This window comes from Artibeus jamaicensis, unplaced genomic scaffold (genome assembly GCF_021234435.1).
Source record: "Artibeus jamaicensis isolate MK-2021 breed Jamaican fruit bat unplaced genomic scaffold, CSHL_Jam_final contig_465, whole genome shotgun sequence".
NCBI lineage: Eukaryota > Metazoa > Chordata > Mammalia > Chiroptera > Phyllostomidae > Artibeus > Artibeus jamaicensis.
This window is the reverse complement of record NW_026521843.1, coordinates 35,588,213-35,601,387: the sequence shown is the minus strand read 5'-3', so window position 1 is coordinate 35,601,387 and position 13,175 is coordinate 35,588,213. Positions and strand designations below refer to the sequence as shown.

The 13,175-nt window shown below is 43.6% G+C and overlaps 1 protein-coding gene across 1 annotated transcript in view; it reads right to left on the bottom strand.

The window, feature by feature from the left end:
* The window catches only part of EML6 (EMAP like 6), a 231,345-nt gene that overhangs the window by 60,968 nt on the left and 157,202 nt on the right, over positions 1-13,175 (bottom strand). The window contains exons 17-21 of the mRNA XM_053666835.1: positions 12,204-12,304; positions 10,720-10,922; positions 6,657-6,768; positions 6,297-6,424; positions 2,182-2,323 (exon numbers count right to left, since the gene is read on the bottom strand). Of these exons, the coding sequence (XP_053522810.1) occupies positions 2,182-2,323; positions 6,297-6,424; positions 6,657-6,768; positions 10,720-10,922; positions 12,204-12,304 (686 nt within the window). The remainder of the gene's footprint in view (positions 1-2,181; positions 2,324-6,296; positions 6,425-6,656; positions 6,769-10,719; positions 10,923-12,203; positions 12,305-13,175) is intronic.

The window sequence follows — 13,175 nt, the reverse complement described above, 5'->3', positions numbered from 1 at the left end:
GGACGACGTTCTTTCAGGAGGTGTCTGTAAAACTAATCATGGGCTGATGGTGCTACATGAGCAATGTTTTCTACTGCTTTGTAGGCTCACAGGGGACACTTCTAATGAGGACTATGGGCTCTGTGGAGGCAGGTTCAACAGGAATCCTAAGAACATGCCCCCACTTGTCTGAAGACTCGGTAAGCACAGTGTCAGGGATGGGACAGCCATGCCGCCTGGTGCTAAGGCACCTTCCGCGGAGCCTCCATGCACTCTCCTCAGTCACCGCTGTGTGCTGAAAACTATGCTCACACCAGAGGCTTCACACTGGCTCCCTAACTCTATCTTCTTCCTTCACTTACACAGCTATTTAACTAGTGCTGAAAGGGCAGAAATGATCTCCCTTGAGATCATCTATGTTAGCTCAACCATATAACATATTGTACAAACCAGATCACTTCAGGGAGTGAAAGGCCATCTTATCTAACATAATTTAGTAGTTGTTCTTTTGAGCTAATTTCCAACTAGTGAATAAAGTCCACTTGTCTGATACTAAGCTCTCACCATGAGCACAACATGGTCCATCATTTCCCTACTATCAGTTAGTGGCCCCACTATCAGAAATGATTCAATCTGTGGCAGTTAAGAGCATGGGCTTTGGACCTGGACCTGGGCTTGGTTTCTACTTACAAAGGCTCAAAGTCCGGTGTGGAAAGAGGCAATATGGTAGAAGGGGGTGGCGTCACGCAGTGGCCACAGGTGTGTTTTGTAATTCAGTGCCATCACTTATAAGCTGTGAGCCTTTCAGCAAGTGACTTAAGTTCTCTGTGCCTCAGTTTCCTCATTTGTAAGTGGTAACAATCATGGCCTTATTCACTGGGTTCATGTAAAGACCAAATGCCAAGTGCTGGCGTTGCTGGCTCAGCAATGTTAGCCACCGTCATTATTGTTACTACTCTCCTGATGCCTTTATTTTATCCTAGAATGCACGCCCCATGCCTCTCGGCTTATAAAACTACCCAATACAAATACTTCAGCTCTAGACCCCAATGGCATCCTTTCCTGACTTACGAACTTCCACAAATCCTCTGGGCCTCAGCTCTTGCGGTTCTTCGATGATGAAGCCGACCCTGGCAGCGGGCCTTCCTCAGAGCCTCCACGGTACCGTTTGTGCCAGGTATCTTTGGTCTGTCTCTGCACAACACTCTGCACCCTGTTTAGTGCCTGGAGCTGGCCGGTGTAGATGGCATCAATGGGTCTCCCTGCCCTCTGGCTTCTGATTGAGTTTGGTCAAGTGGGTGCACGGGCAGGAGACAAGGAAGGGGAAAGGGAGGCAGGGAGAGAGCAAGGATTGCCCAGCCGTGTCACTGCGGAGTCACTGCATGCGGGCGAATCTCCAGACTGATGGTCACAGATGCTGTCAGCCAGCCATCTCGCACTGCTCTCATTTTAAGTGCCCTGTAGTCATTCCCTCCTCTGGCCCCTTCAGGTTCAGGGTTGGCACTGGTACCCAGCTGCAAACAGCTAATGGTGCTGTCCTATCCCTGGTCATTTCTCAACTCTCCCCCACCCCTTTATGAACAGTCTTGTTTTTAGATGTTCCTCAAATTACCCCGTTTGAATGGACCATCTGTTGCTGGGACTCTGTTCAAATCTCGTCCATCTCTGACACCCATTCATCTTGGGATTCCCAGTGCCTGACACATAGAAGCTACTCAGAAAATGTTTGCTGGATATGTACTTGCTATGCTTTTTAGTTCCAGTCCATATGTGTGTTCAATACATGTTTACCCATTTCTTGATATTAAGGATTATTTTTTGCATAATAGATTTTTGTTTTTTAGGAATAAAATGGAGACTGTGAGACATATAGCTAAATAGCATTCTTTACAAGCTGATGTGTTTCAACTGATGCACACAGCCCTTGATGAGAAGAGGAAGGACATATTGCCCCCAGGTGGCAAACGTCTGTGAAGTGCAAGGAAAAGCAAGTGAGTAACAGAGCAGCACCGACAGACCAGGCCAGCCTCCTGGGCTGATTCTGCAAGCGCTGCAGTGCAACTGTACAGAATCCCCATTGCCTGACATACTTGGGGGCACGCAAATGGTCTGTCAGTAACTATCAGTTGAAGGAACAAATGAATCCAACCCACTCGGCTGTTTGGAAATACTTTTACAGATGTATAAGGTGATGTCATGTACCTTTTTTGAGTTTCCGCACTGCCAGCATACGGTGCTGGGAAGATAACTCCCAGATGCGAAGGGTTTTATCATCACTCACTGTTGCACAGATGGGCAGGAGAGGGTGAGCCGCCAGCCCCCACACTTCTCCCTCCATGTGTCCCTGTGGAGCGGAGACGGGACACCATCAACTCGGCCCATGCTTCCTGGCTCGCTCTGTGGCAGCCTTGTGTTGCTTATTCAGCCTGAGAGTATACCAAACAGGTTCAAATATGAAAGAGCACAGATACAGCTTCGCTGGGCCAAAATGATTGCAGTGAGTAAGTTTTTCATTTGAACTTGAATCTAATTTGACTGACATGATGCTAAAGCATTCATTTAAGAAGCAAAATACGGACTCACCGCTTATAATTTTTGTTTTATAGGATGTCAAACATCTTCTCATTTAGAAACATCTGGGTGAATAACAAAGTGCCTTCATTTTATCTGTCATTTGACCTAATATAAACACAGCATACATGGACCTCCTCGTAAAACAGATTGATACAATGACACAAACCACTTCCGTCAATAAAACCATATTCTAAAAGTGTCCTGGATTCAGCATTTGTTCACAAATTGGTCTATAAAATGAACATTGGGAAACTGAAAGGTGCTTAATAGGCATTGGACCAATTCCACACACCTATCTGTATCTTAATGGCAAACACACTTAACCGTCTTAGAATAATAACTGAGATAAAACAGTACAGAGAAAACAAATCCGAGCCCTGTAATTTATCACTCAGTAAAGTAGTGGAAAGAGTAAATCAGTGCACAGAGCAATAAAAAGGACCAGACTGTTTGCCGAGTTTCTACCTTTAGTGGCTAATTATAAAAAGGCTTTGCTCAGCAAAGTGAAAAGGAGGACCGTTCACAGGCATCTGAAAGCTGTCTGTAGTTGGAATGCTTCGGGGAACAGGTGGCTTTCCAAAGAGAAATTGGATGATTGCAGTTTAACTGGGAAGCTGTTTGAACAAAACAGTAATTTGGCAGAAGACACAAAGTTCCAACCAAGTACAGGTGACATTCGAATATCTGAGAAGGGCTGCAGGGCTTCCATGTTGCTTTTGAGTTAATTGGGTTTGGCGCCTGTATCCCGAGTCCTCTTCCCTTCAGAAGCCTCCCCCCGCCCCCCAGACCACAGTCAGAGGATGGGCCGGGCATCAGCCCCCACTGCCCCGGAGACCGGGGCTGCTCAGAGCTCTTCTACCAATCAAGTCCTTCAGCTCATTTTGCTGGAAGACAGGGTTGCGGGGCTCTGCGACCCTTTCAAACCACTGCCTAATTTATTGAGTTAACAATTATACTTCCTTAATCTGATCGTAGTAACTCCCCTATAGTATAGGATGAGACAGTGTGCAAGGCAGGCTGCGAGTATCTTGAGTGGCACAAGAAAACGAATTTGGGATCCTGCTTTCCTGCTCTAACCCCCATAAAGCTGATGATAATAGACAGCCGCACAACTGAGCTGATCACAGTCAAAGCACACATGATGGAAACGATCAGAAATCACTTCCTGTCCCTCCCCTGACCCCAACCTAGCTCTTTCTTTTCCTAAAAAATGAGCAATGTATTCCAGGTCACACTGGCTGGCCATGCTGCTGAACCTAGAAAGTTACCCTGGTATCTTCACACAGCAGGACGGCTGATGGTCTTAATCACACGCCTCTGCTGCCCCTCAGCTTCCCTCAGGGTCCGTCTTCTCTTTGAACAGGGCGGTGAGCCCAGGAACGGGAGGCCCTGCCCAAGGAGCACAGCAGGAGCCCCCAAAACACTGACTGACTCCAACCTCTGAGTTCCACCTAGGAGGGAAGGCAAGTGCGCCACAGGCCGGAAGAGGGAAGAGATGCTGAGGAAAAGGAAAACGGTGCACAGGTGAGGAGAGAAGGCGGCCCACCAGCCACGCAGCTCAGGAGGCTGCGCCTTGTGCACTGTGCTCCTGCTTCTCCACGCTGAGGCATTTAGAGAACAGGCAGGTGTGAGGAAAATGGAAGGGCTCTGGTGTCTGACAAACCTTGGTTTGAATCCCGGCTCTGCAGTTCTTAGCACGAGGCGGAGGGCAATTTACTGGGCTTTAGGTCCCTCATCAAAAAAAACAAAAAAACAAAAAAACACAACAATTTCAACAGAGTGTATCCACTATGGAGATGAGAGAGATTCTTTACAACAGTACTGCCTGACACATAGTAGGTCTCAGTAAATGGCACCTGTGGTTATTTATACTGTTGGAAAAATAGAAAGGAATATAAGAATGGAACTATGGAGAAAAAAAGTAAAAAGACTTTATTGTCAAATTTAAAACATGTCTAAACAACTATAACATAATACTTAAGACGAGTTTAAAGTTAGAAATCCTAGAGTTTAAATCTTACAGTACTGTTTAAATCACATCATGGTAGAAATCTTACAAAATATTCAGCAATTTAGCATGTATGAAAACAATTTCAAGTCTCAAACAGGTGGACATTAAAAAATCAATTATGAATTAAAAAGACTTTAAGTTATTTAAGTTGAAACAAACACTTGCTTTTCAATAAAATTAAATAAGACATCATGGCCAGAAAGAAAGAGAAGTTAGTCTGCCAGGAAATAACACAAGCACAAGCAGCGGGAGAAGAGTGCGGCCTCGGGGACGCCTCTCGGTCCCCGCTGCCTGGTGCCATCAGCGGCACAGCTTCTAAGGTTTGTTTCTACCACAGAATTTTTTAAATAAGATTCTCCAGGATATCTAGAGTGGGACTTGGGCACAGGCATTTCTGAAGCCTGCCGAGTCTGCTCTGAGTCGTGACCTGGGTGTGGACCTGTTCCCAGGGCGCAGTCAGAGACCCCTCCCACTGGGATTCGGGGAGGCGTCCGCAGTAGAGCTGGCCGCAGGCATGAGCCAGGTCGGGGAAGGAGAAGTCCTGAAGCTCATGTAATCAGTGCTTGTTCTTCACTGCACCGTCTGCATACACACCCTCACTGTCCTGTGCCTCATCCATCTACTAAGAAGGTCTGTTCATCACCGAATTGAACGACTTACCCACTCACCCCCACAAACCACCACCCCCTTAGGTGAGACTGTATCATTTCTTCAATCTTTGAGGGTTTATTGATCTTTATTTTAATCTGATTTATACATGAATGTTATTCTTGAGGGCAGAGGGAGGGTAAGAAGAATATAATGTGTCTCTGTGAATCAAGGCTGAGGCTCAAGTGAGGCACACAATCTAAAGAGGTGCTTGTATGTTTGGTGTGTGCAGAGCAGAGAACTTGTTAGTTTTACGGATGGTCAGAATGAAAGAAAATACACCTAAGGGGCCTGAGGCACATTTGGACTTGACTTTGATGATCAGACTTTGAATTTGGAGCAGATACAGTCATGGGATAAGGCCCTTGGAGCTCTTGGGAAGAGGGAATAAATTTTGAACATGAATAGGTAGCAACACGAATAACTGGTGGCCAGAGGGTGGCCTGTGATAGGAAGACTCTTGAGGTGACCCTCATGATGCCCCTGCTTGTCATGCTCTGGTGTGCTCACTTCCCTTTGATTATGGCATGACCTGTGGCTGTCTTCAATCAAAGAAATAAGGCAAAGGTGATGGATGCTCATGATTACATGCATGTGATGGTATGATTATGTTACATATGACTCCAGTGCCTATTTTTTCTCTCCCTTGCTGGCTTTGAGGAAGTGAGGGGCCGTGGCGGGAAACCCCATGTGGCAAGGACCTGTCGGCAGCAACCGAAAGCTGAAGGTAGCCTCTGGCCAGTGGCCAGCAGTCCTACAGCCACAAGGAGCTGAATTCTGCCAACAACCTGACTGACCTGCGGGAAGATGCTTCTTTAGGTGAGGCTCAGCGGAGACTGCAGCCCTGACTCTGACTGTAGCCTTGCAGAACCTTACATGGAGACCCAGTTAAGCCACACTCAAACTCCTGACCCACAGAAATTACAAGATAATAAATGTACACTATTTTAAAAGCTACTGTTTGTGGTGATTTGCTATATAGCAAGAAGCAATTAGTACTTGTACAAGCAGAGAATGAATGCTTCCTCAGCCCAGGCCCAGCCCTGCAGCGAGTCGCAGTTTAGGACACACACAAGCACAGTACCTGAATGAGCAGTGTCATTGGGCCGCTTTTGTCAATTTCCAGGATCTCTCCATTTTTGGTGCCCACCAGGATATGTCCATGCCCCAGAGTGATGGCACGAATCGAAGGGTTATCCTCCAAAAGCAAGCCTGAGGGGGAAAATGTATTTAATAAACACTAAATAAAAAGACTATTAAATAAATTATTTTTATAGTCCCCAAACACTAGGTACTAGTCCTCCTTGACACTTCTACTAGGGACCTGGAGCTCTGAATGTGGAAGAAAGAGAATTGGTTGGATCATGTTTTTCCAAGTACATTAGTACTGTTGTCTCCATCCCTATGAACAGAAATATCCCTACTGCATATTTGGGAGTGGTACCTTTGGAGCTAGTGGACAACGCTGCTCTTTTAATGGCATAAGTCTTCAGGCACCTTTCAAACATATCATCCCAGAGCTCCACGATTCCATCCTTTCCGCCTGTCACAAAGCCCTGTGAAGATGCACATGAGAACGATGATATATACACTAAAGTGACCAGCTACCCACCCCACCCCAACTGGAGTTGAGCTCAGGAAAGCAGCTTTGTGTGTGTGTGTTCTTCCTAAGTCCAGGAAACTGAAAAATCTGACAACACATAATAACAATAATACGGTATTTTCTGGAAGCATCTCTCCCCTATTTCTCAAGCGGTATCAAGTACGTTCTCATTGTGTGTCCACTGCACTTCCTCCAGACGACCAACTCTTGGTGCTCGGGGTCACGGCTATTTTGGTGCCCAGTGCCCTGACTAGAGAGTGGGTTCCTGCAGAATAGGACCAGCTCAAGGTCTGGCCATTTCTGGTATCTCATATTCTCCTCCAGAATGAATCAGTATTAACATCAAAATGAAAATGACTGTTAAGAATTTTTAAATTGAATAATTACTTCTCAAAGAAAGCATCGTTATTTTAATAGAGTAAATTAGGCACTTCATATAACAAGACCATCCTGCTAAATTGTTCAACAGACATCAATTTCCACAGTGATTAAAATCCAGATTAATTTTCACAAAACCTGGAAAGTAAGAAGCTTAACATATTGTATATATTTTACTGAATGGTGATATTTATTCTTGTTCTAAGTTTACGATTTCTCGGCCTTACTAATTTTCCTTTCTGGCAACTTATCATATATACCAACTGTTCTTAGAAAAGTCTTTTTTTTTTTTTATTATGCTGTTACAGTGGTTCTATTCCCCCCCTTCATTCCCCTCCACCCTACCCCCCCGTCTCCACCATTACCCCTCCTTTAAATATGACCATGTGTCTCAAGTTCTTTAGATTGTATATTTCCCATACTATTCTTGCCCCCCATCTATTTTCTATCTACTGTCTATGCTACTTATTTCCTGTACCTTCTCCCCCCTTCTCCTCCTCCCACTCCCCTGTTGCTAACCCTCCTTGAGATCTTCATTTCTAGGTTTCCACTCCTGATCTAGCTGTCCTTTTAGTTTGCTTTTGTTTTAGGTGTGGTTGTTAATAACTATGAGTTTGTTGTCCTTTCACTGTTCATGTTTTTTAACTTCTTTTTCTTAGATAAGTCCCTTTAACATTTCATATAATAAGGGCTTGGTGATGATGAACTCCTTGAATTTGATCTTATCTGAGAAGCACTTTATCTGTCCTTCCATTCTAAATGAAAGTTTTGCTGGATAGAGCAATCTTGGTTGTAGGTCTTTGGATTTCATGACTTGGAATACCTCTTTCCAGCCCCTTCTTGCCTGTAAGGTCTCTTTTGAGAAATCAGCTGACAGTCTGATGGGGACTCCTTCGTAGGTGACTGTCCCCTTAGCTCTTGCTGCTTCTAGGATTCTCTCCTTCATTTTCATCTTGGCTAATGTAATGATGATGTGCCTTGGTGTGTTTCTTCTTGGGTCCAACTTCTCTGGGACTCTCTGAGCTTCCTGGACTTCCTGGAAGTCTATTTCCTTTGCCTGATTGGGGCAGTTCTCCTTTATTATTTGTTCAAATAAGTTTTCCACTGGTGGCTGTTCCTTTCCCCCTTCTGGTACCCCTATAATTCGGATGTTGGAGCGTTTAAAGATGTCCTGGAGGTTCTTAAGCCTCTCCTCATTTTTTTCAATTCTTGCTTCTTCACTCTTTTCTGTTTGGCCATTATTTGCTTTCTTCTGGTCCACTCCATTGATTTGCGTCCCAGTTTCCTTTTCATCACTATTGGTTTCCTGTGCAATTCCATTCATTTCAATTAGTTTTGCCTTCATATGTTTGTCTAATTTGTGGCTATAATCAACCAGTTCTGTGAGGATCCTGATCACCAGTGTTTTAAACTGTGCATCTGAGAGTTTTGCTATTTCTTCATCGCTTAGATTTATAGGCTCTGGGGCTTTGAGATCTTCTTGAGCCATTTTTGGTCTGTTTGCGCCCATTAAGTATGAGGAGTGGAGCCAAGTCATTTTTCTTTTAAGACAAATACTGAGTAATTCATTCTGTTTTCTCAGAAACTTTTAATTTACTGCATTTGAATGATGTGTACAAGAAAATAATATTTTGAAGTTTATTACATTAAATATTCTTATTCTTACTATAAATGTTGCACCCAGGAAAAGTCAATCCCCAAATTGAATTTAAATGCAATATATTATACTGTGATATTCTTGTCTTTTCCCACAATTTCTCAATTTTAACAAGCAATAAAAAAAGTTTATACACATTATATCACATCAACTTCTTGGCCTGCAAAAATTTTGCACTCCACTTTAATCTTTTCTAACATTTTCAGTTTAACTAAAAACAAGTTTGCTAGTTAAAGAAATGAACAACAGAGCTTAACAACTAAAACAACCATACAGTTGCACATATAACAAGAAGCTACTTCTGTAGTGGGATCAGCATATTTACCTGGGGACAGGTAAATGCGAAATGAGCCTTGCCTTAGGTATATTAAGTGACCTTAACTGTTTCAAGGTCAAAGAACACTGATGAATCAGTACCCCCAGCAGGTGAGCGGAAAATAAAAAATTGATATTTTCTGACAAGTTCACTGAAGAAAGTATTTTAAAAGCCTTGAAGGTAGGTGTGACCTTTTTAAAGAAATATTATAAGGCAGATGGGTAGCTGGACAGATGAAGACAAAGGTGAGCTTGAGTGGAAGTGTGAGGGCTAATTTTGTGTCAACTTGACTGGCCACAGGGGCTCGGATTAAATATTACTTCTGCGTGTGTCTGTAAGGGTGCTTCTGGAGGGGATCAGCATCTGAATCGGTGGACGCAGTAAAGGAGATCACCCTCCCCAGTGAGGAAGCCTGACTAGAACTTATGTCAGAAAAAGGAGGAATTTGACCCTTTCTTTCCCTTCTTCCTAATTCAAGACACCTCATTTCTTTTCCCACCCTTGGATGGGCATTTACACCACCAGCTCCCCTGGTTCTCAGGCCAATGGACTGGGACTGAATTACACCACTGGCTTTCTTGGCTCTCTAGCTTGCAGATGGCACGGTGAGCCTTCTCAGCCTCCATAATGGCATGAGCCAGTTCCTCATGATAAATCTCCATTTTACACAGTCATGTGCCACCTAATGACATTTCATTCACTGACAGTCTGCATATACGACAGTGGTTCCATAAGATTATAACAGAGCCAAAAACTCCTATCGCCTAGTTAACGTCCTAATGTAGAAGCGCAATGTGTGGCTTCCGTGTTTGCGGTGATGCTGGTGTAAATGAACTTACTGTGCTGCCCGTCATATAAAAGTGTAGCACACAGATCCACAGCAGTCTCTGTACCCTCTGGGTTTGAGTCAGTGCAACCGATGTTAGCACAACCCTGAACAGTGACAAAACCACCTAGTGACTCGTTTCTCAGGATGCACCCCCCTCGTTAAGTGGTACATGACTGTATGATATATGTGCATGTACATGTGCATGTGTATGTCTATTCCACTGGTTCTGCTTCTGTGGTGAAAAGACATCACTCAAACACTCCTGTTAAAGCCGAACCTGTCTACACGGGAACAAACGGGTTAGCAACGTAACTTTGGTCACTTTGATGGGTGGAACAACTGGTGCTTCCAGGGCTCTGCTTATCGTGCCACAAAGGAGGGAGATGCTGCTGAGAGAGTTCTCAGGTCTCTTCTGCTCCTGTGTGTCCACACTTACCCAAAGCTAATTCTTAAGGAGTTCTTAGGAGTGAGAGTCAGGAAGAACTAGTGTGGGAAAAAATGGAGAGGAATTGCATATAAAGAAATAATTGTATGTGAAAGAGAAAACTTTAAATATTGGTTATCCCTCTCTTCTCTCGACTGGAATTCCTTACAGTTCAGCCCCTCCCCAGTTCAGGGGGCACTGTGTTTAGACGGAAGGTTCTCTTGATGTGGACCTGCCTACGACGAACGTACAACTTTACGGAATTAATGAGGAAAATGAATTCTGGAAGAGAGACCCTACCTTATCCAGGGCATACATAGCGAACACGGGCCCGTCATGAGCCTTCACCGTCTTCAGCAGGAGAATATCTTTCCAAATAAAAATATCTCCAGTGGCTGCTCCTGAGAACACTAGGTCTTCCATTCGCCCATAAGAAACACACATCATTGTTTCCAGTTTTCCGACACTGCCAAAAATCCCTCTTTTAGAGGTGAAGCCCCCACCTGGAGTGGACCAAGCATATTTATTACTTTTTTTTTTACAAGTGACACCTTCTATGAACATGTACAATGACTATCTTCAAGGAAAAAGTCAGCATGTCAACATTATGTGTATACACAGAGATGTATAAAAACAGCAGAAAATATTAGAGACAAAAATATATAGGGTTTTCTCATTCCCTCCTGCATTAATTCAGTGTTTACTGAGTCCCTGCTTTGTGCAGGGCATGGTGGTCAATGGCAGAATATAAATATGAAGAGAGTCCCTGCCTGCAAGGAGCGTAGGGTCTGCTTGGAGAGGGGACTCAGAATGCATCTCCTGCGCATCTCAGTCCAATGGGACGTGCATCCAACCAAGGTGCAGCGCAAGTTCCATGACAGCCAGGGGAGGGCGTGACTAAGTGCCTGGGGGAGCTAGGATCATCTTCATGAATTTTGAGAAAAGGAACAGAAACAGTGCTGGCTGTGAATGTAAAATGTAAACATGTTATATATGTTTTGCCTCGACTTTTGTCACAGCAACTCTGAGGTGAGAAAAATGAATCACTGTGTAGGAGAAGGTGCATCAGATTCGTGCCTTAGATGTTCTCACTTCCCTGCACTTCCTGACTAGCACTGAGAAACCAGACTCGCTCCAGACAGCTCCGTGCCTGCTGGCTCCCCAAATGCACTGGGCACCGTTATCCTTTCTTGAAAAGCAGAAAGCACTGAACAGTAGCTTACTTGTGTTTTGACCAGTATAAAATTGGGCTTGGTGTTACAGCTGATGCTAGGAGTCCAGAAACAATTTTAATAACAGGGATGGCTTATTAGTGAGAAAAATAAAATATTGGCCCATGTTTTATCACACTTACTCATCATTATCACCAACATTATAATCCACAAATGTTTAACTGACCACCTACTGTGTGTAGTGTCAGGATTTAATTCATTTTCCAAATTCAATGATAAAGAAACCCTCACTGAAAACAGTATTCGCCCAACCGGCATGATTACTCTACTCCCTGCTCAGTAGTCCGACATCATTCCTGCTTTCAGAACAGAAAACTAAAGGTATTTTCATAGAAGAACATTGTCCACAACTTTCTAGATACCGACGAGTATGCATAGCATCATACAGTGTGCTCCAAGGATCATGGCTTAGACATTAAGCAGTCCGAACCGAATTTGGGAGAGAGCATCTTTCAGGAGCATTGTAATTCTAGATTGCAGAGACAGGATAGGTGGCAGTCATGGTTTTCCTTAGCTCTCAACCATAAAAATGATAAAGCCAAACAACAGTACCTGCTTGTTGCCAGAATTTGATGTGCTTTATCCCAACTGTGACCAGTTTGTCAACATGGTGTGGGTTACACTTTACCACAAATATCTTATCTTTATGTCCTCTGTAAGAGACAAGTGAGAAGAAATGTCTAGTTTTGATGGAAGCAAGGATGGAGAGTTTTAAGAAAAGCATGCATTTGGTCTAATTTTCATTAAGCACATGTAAAAGGACAACTAAAAATCACTTAAAATACACATGGGGTTTATTTTAAAATAATAAGCATTGGCTTTTCTCTGCATATGTGAGCCCTTTTTTCTGACCCTAATATTGCCACCAGTCTACTTACTTATGCTTTAAACAAATTAATGAAGTATCTGAAATGCATCACAAGTCTCTGCAAGATAAAATTAATATCACCACCACGGGATAGTGAATAATTCTTGGGTCCAGAGATCTGATACAGGAGGAGGGAGAAGATGCTGTGATAGCACTAATGAGAAGCTGTAAGTGTAATATTTCTACTGTGGAAGTCATAACTCTGGGTTAAACAGAGTTTCAGCTAGAAATGTAGTCACCAGAAATTGAAGCCCCTGGCTCACATCCATGGAGAGAGAGGGGATATCATCTATGGACTCAAGGAACTTTCAGATGCTGTGCATTCAGAAACGTGGGTTTATGACCCAATAGGCAGATAAAACAGTAAGGACTGATTCTAGGCCTGCAGCTATTGACCTGGCTTCCCCCGGGGCCCGGGGACTGTCTGCTGGGAGCCCAGAGCTCTCTCCTGAGAATCCAAGGCACCAGTGGGGCAGTACTTCTCCTTTGTCACTTCTGTCATGCCTCTGTTTTTTAACTTTTTAGCTATATAAGCACCCTCACTTAAAGCCAGAAATAGAATTGTTATTTTTTCTGCTTACTTACTATATATAATTTATTATTGTTAATATTATATAAATAAGCACTTGCGTAAATATTTCTTACTTATTATTTTA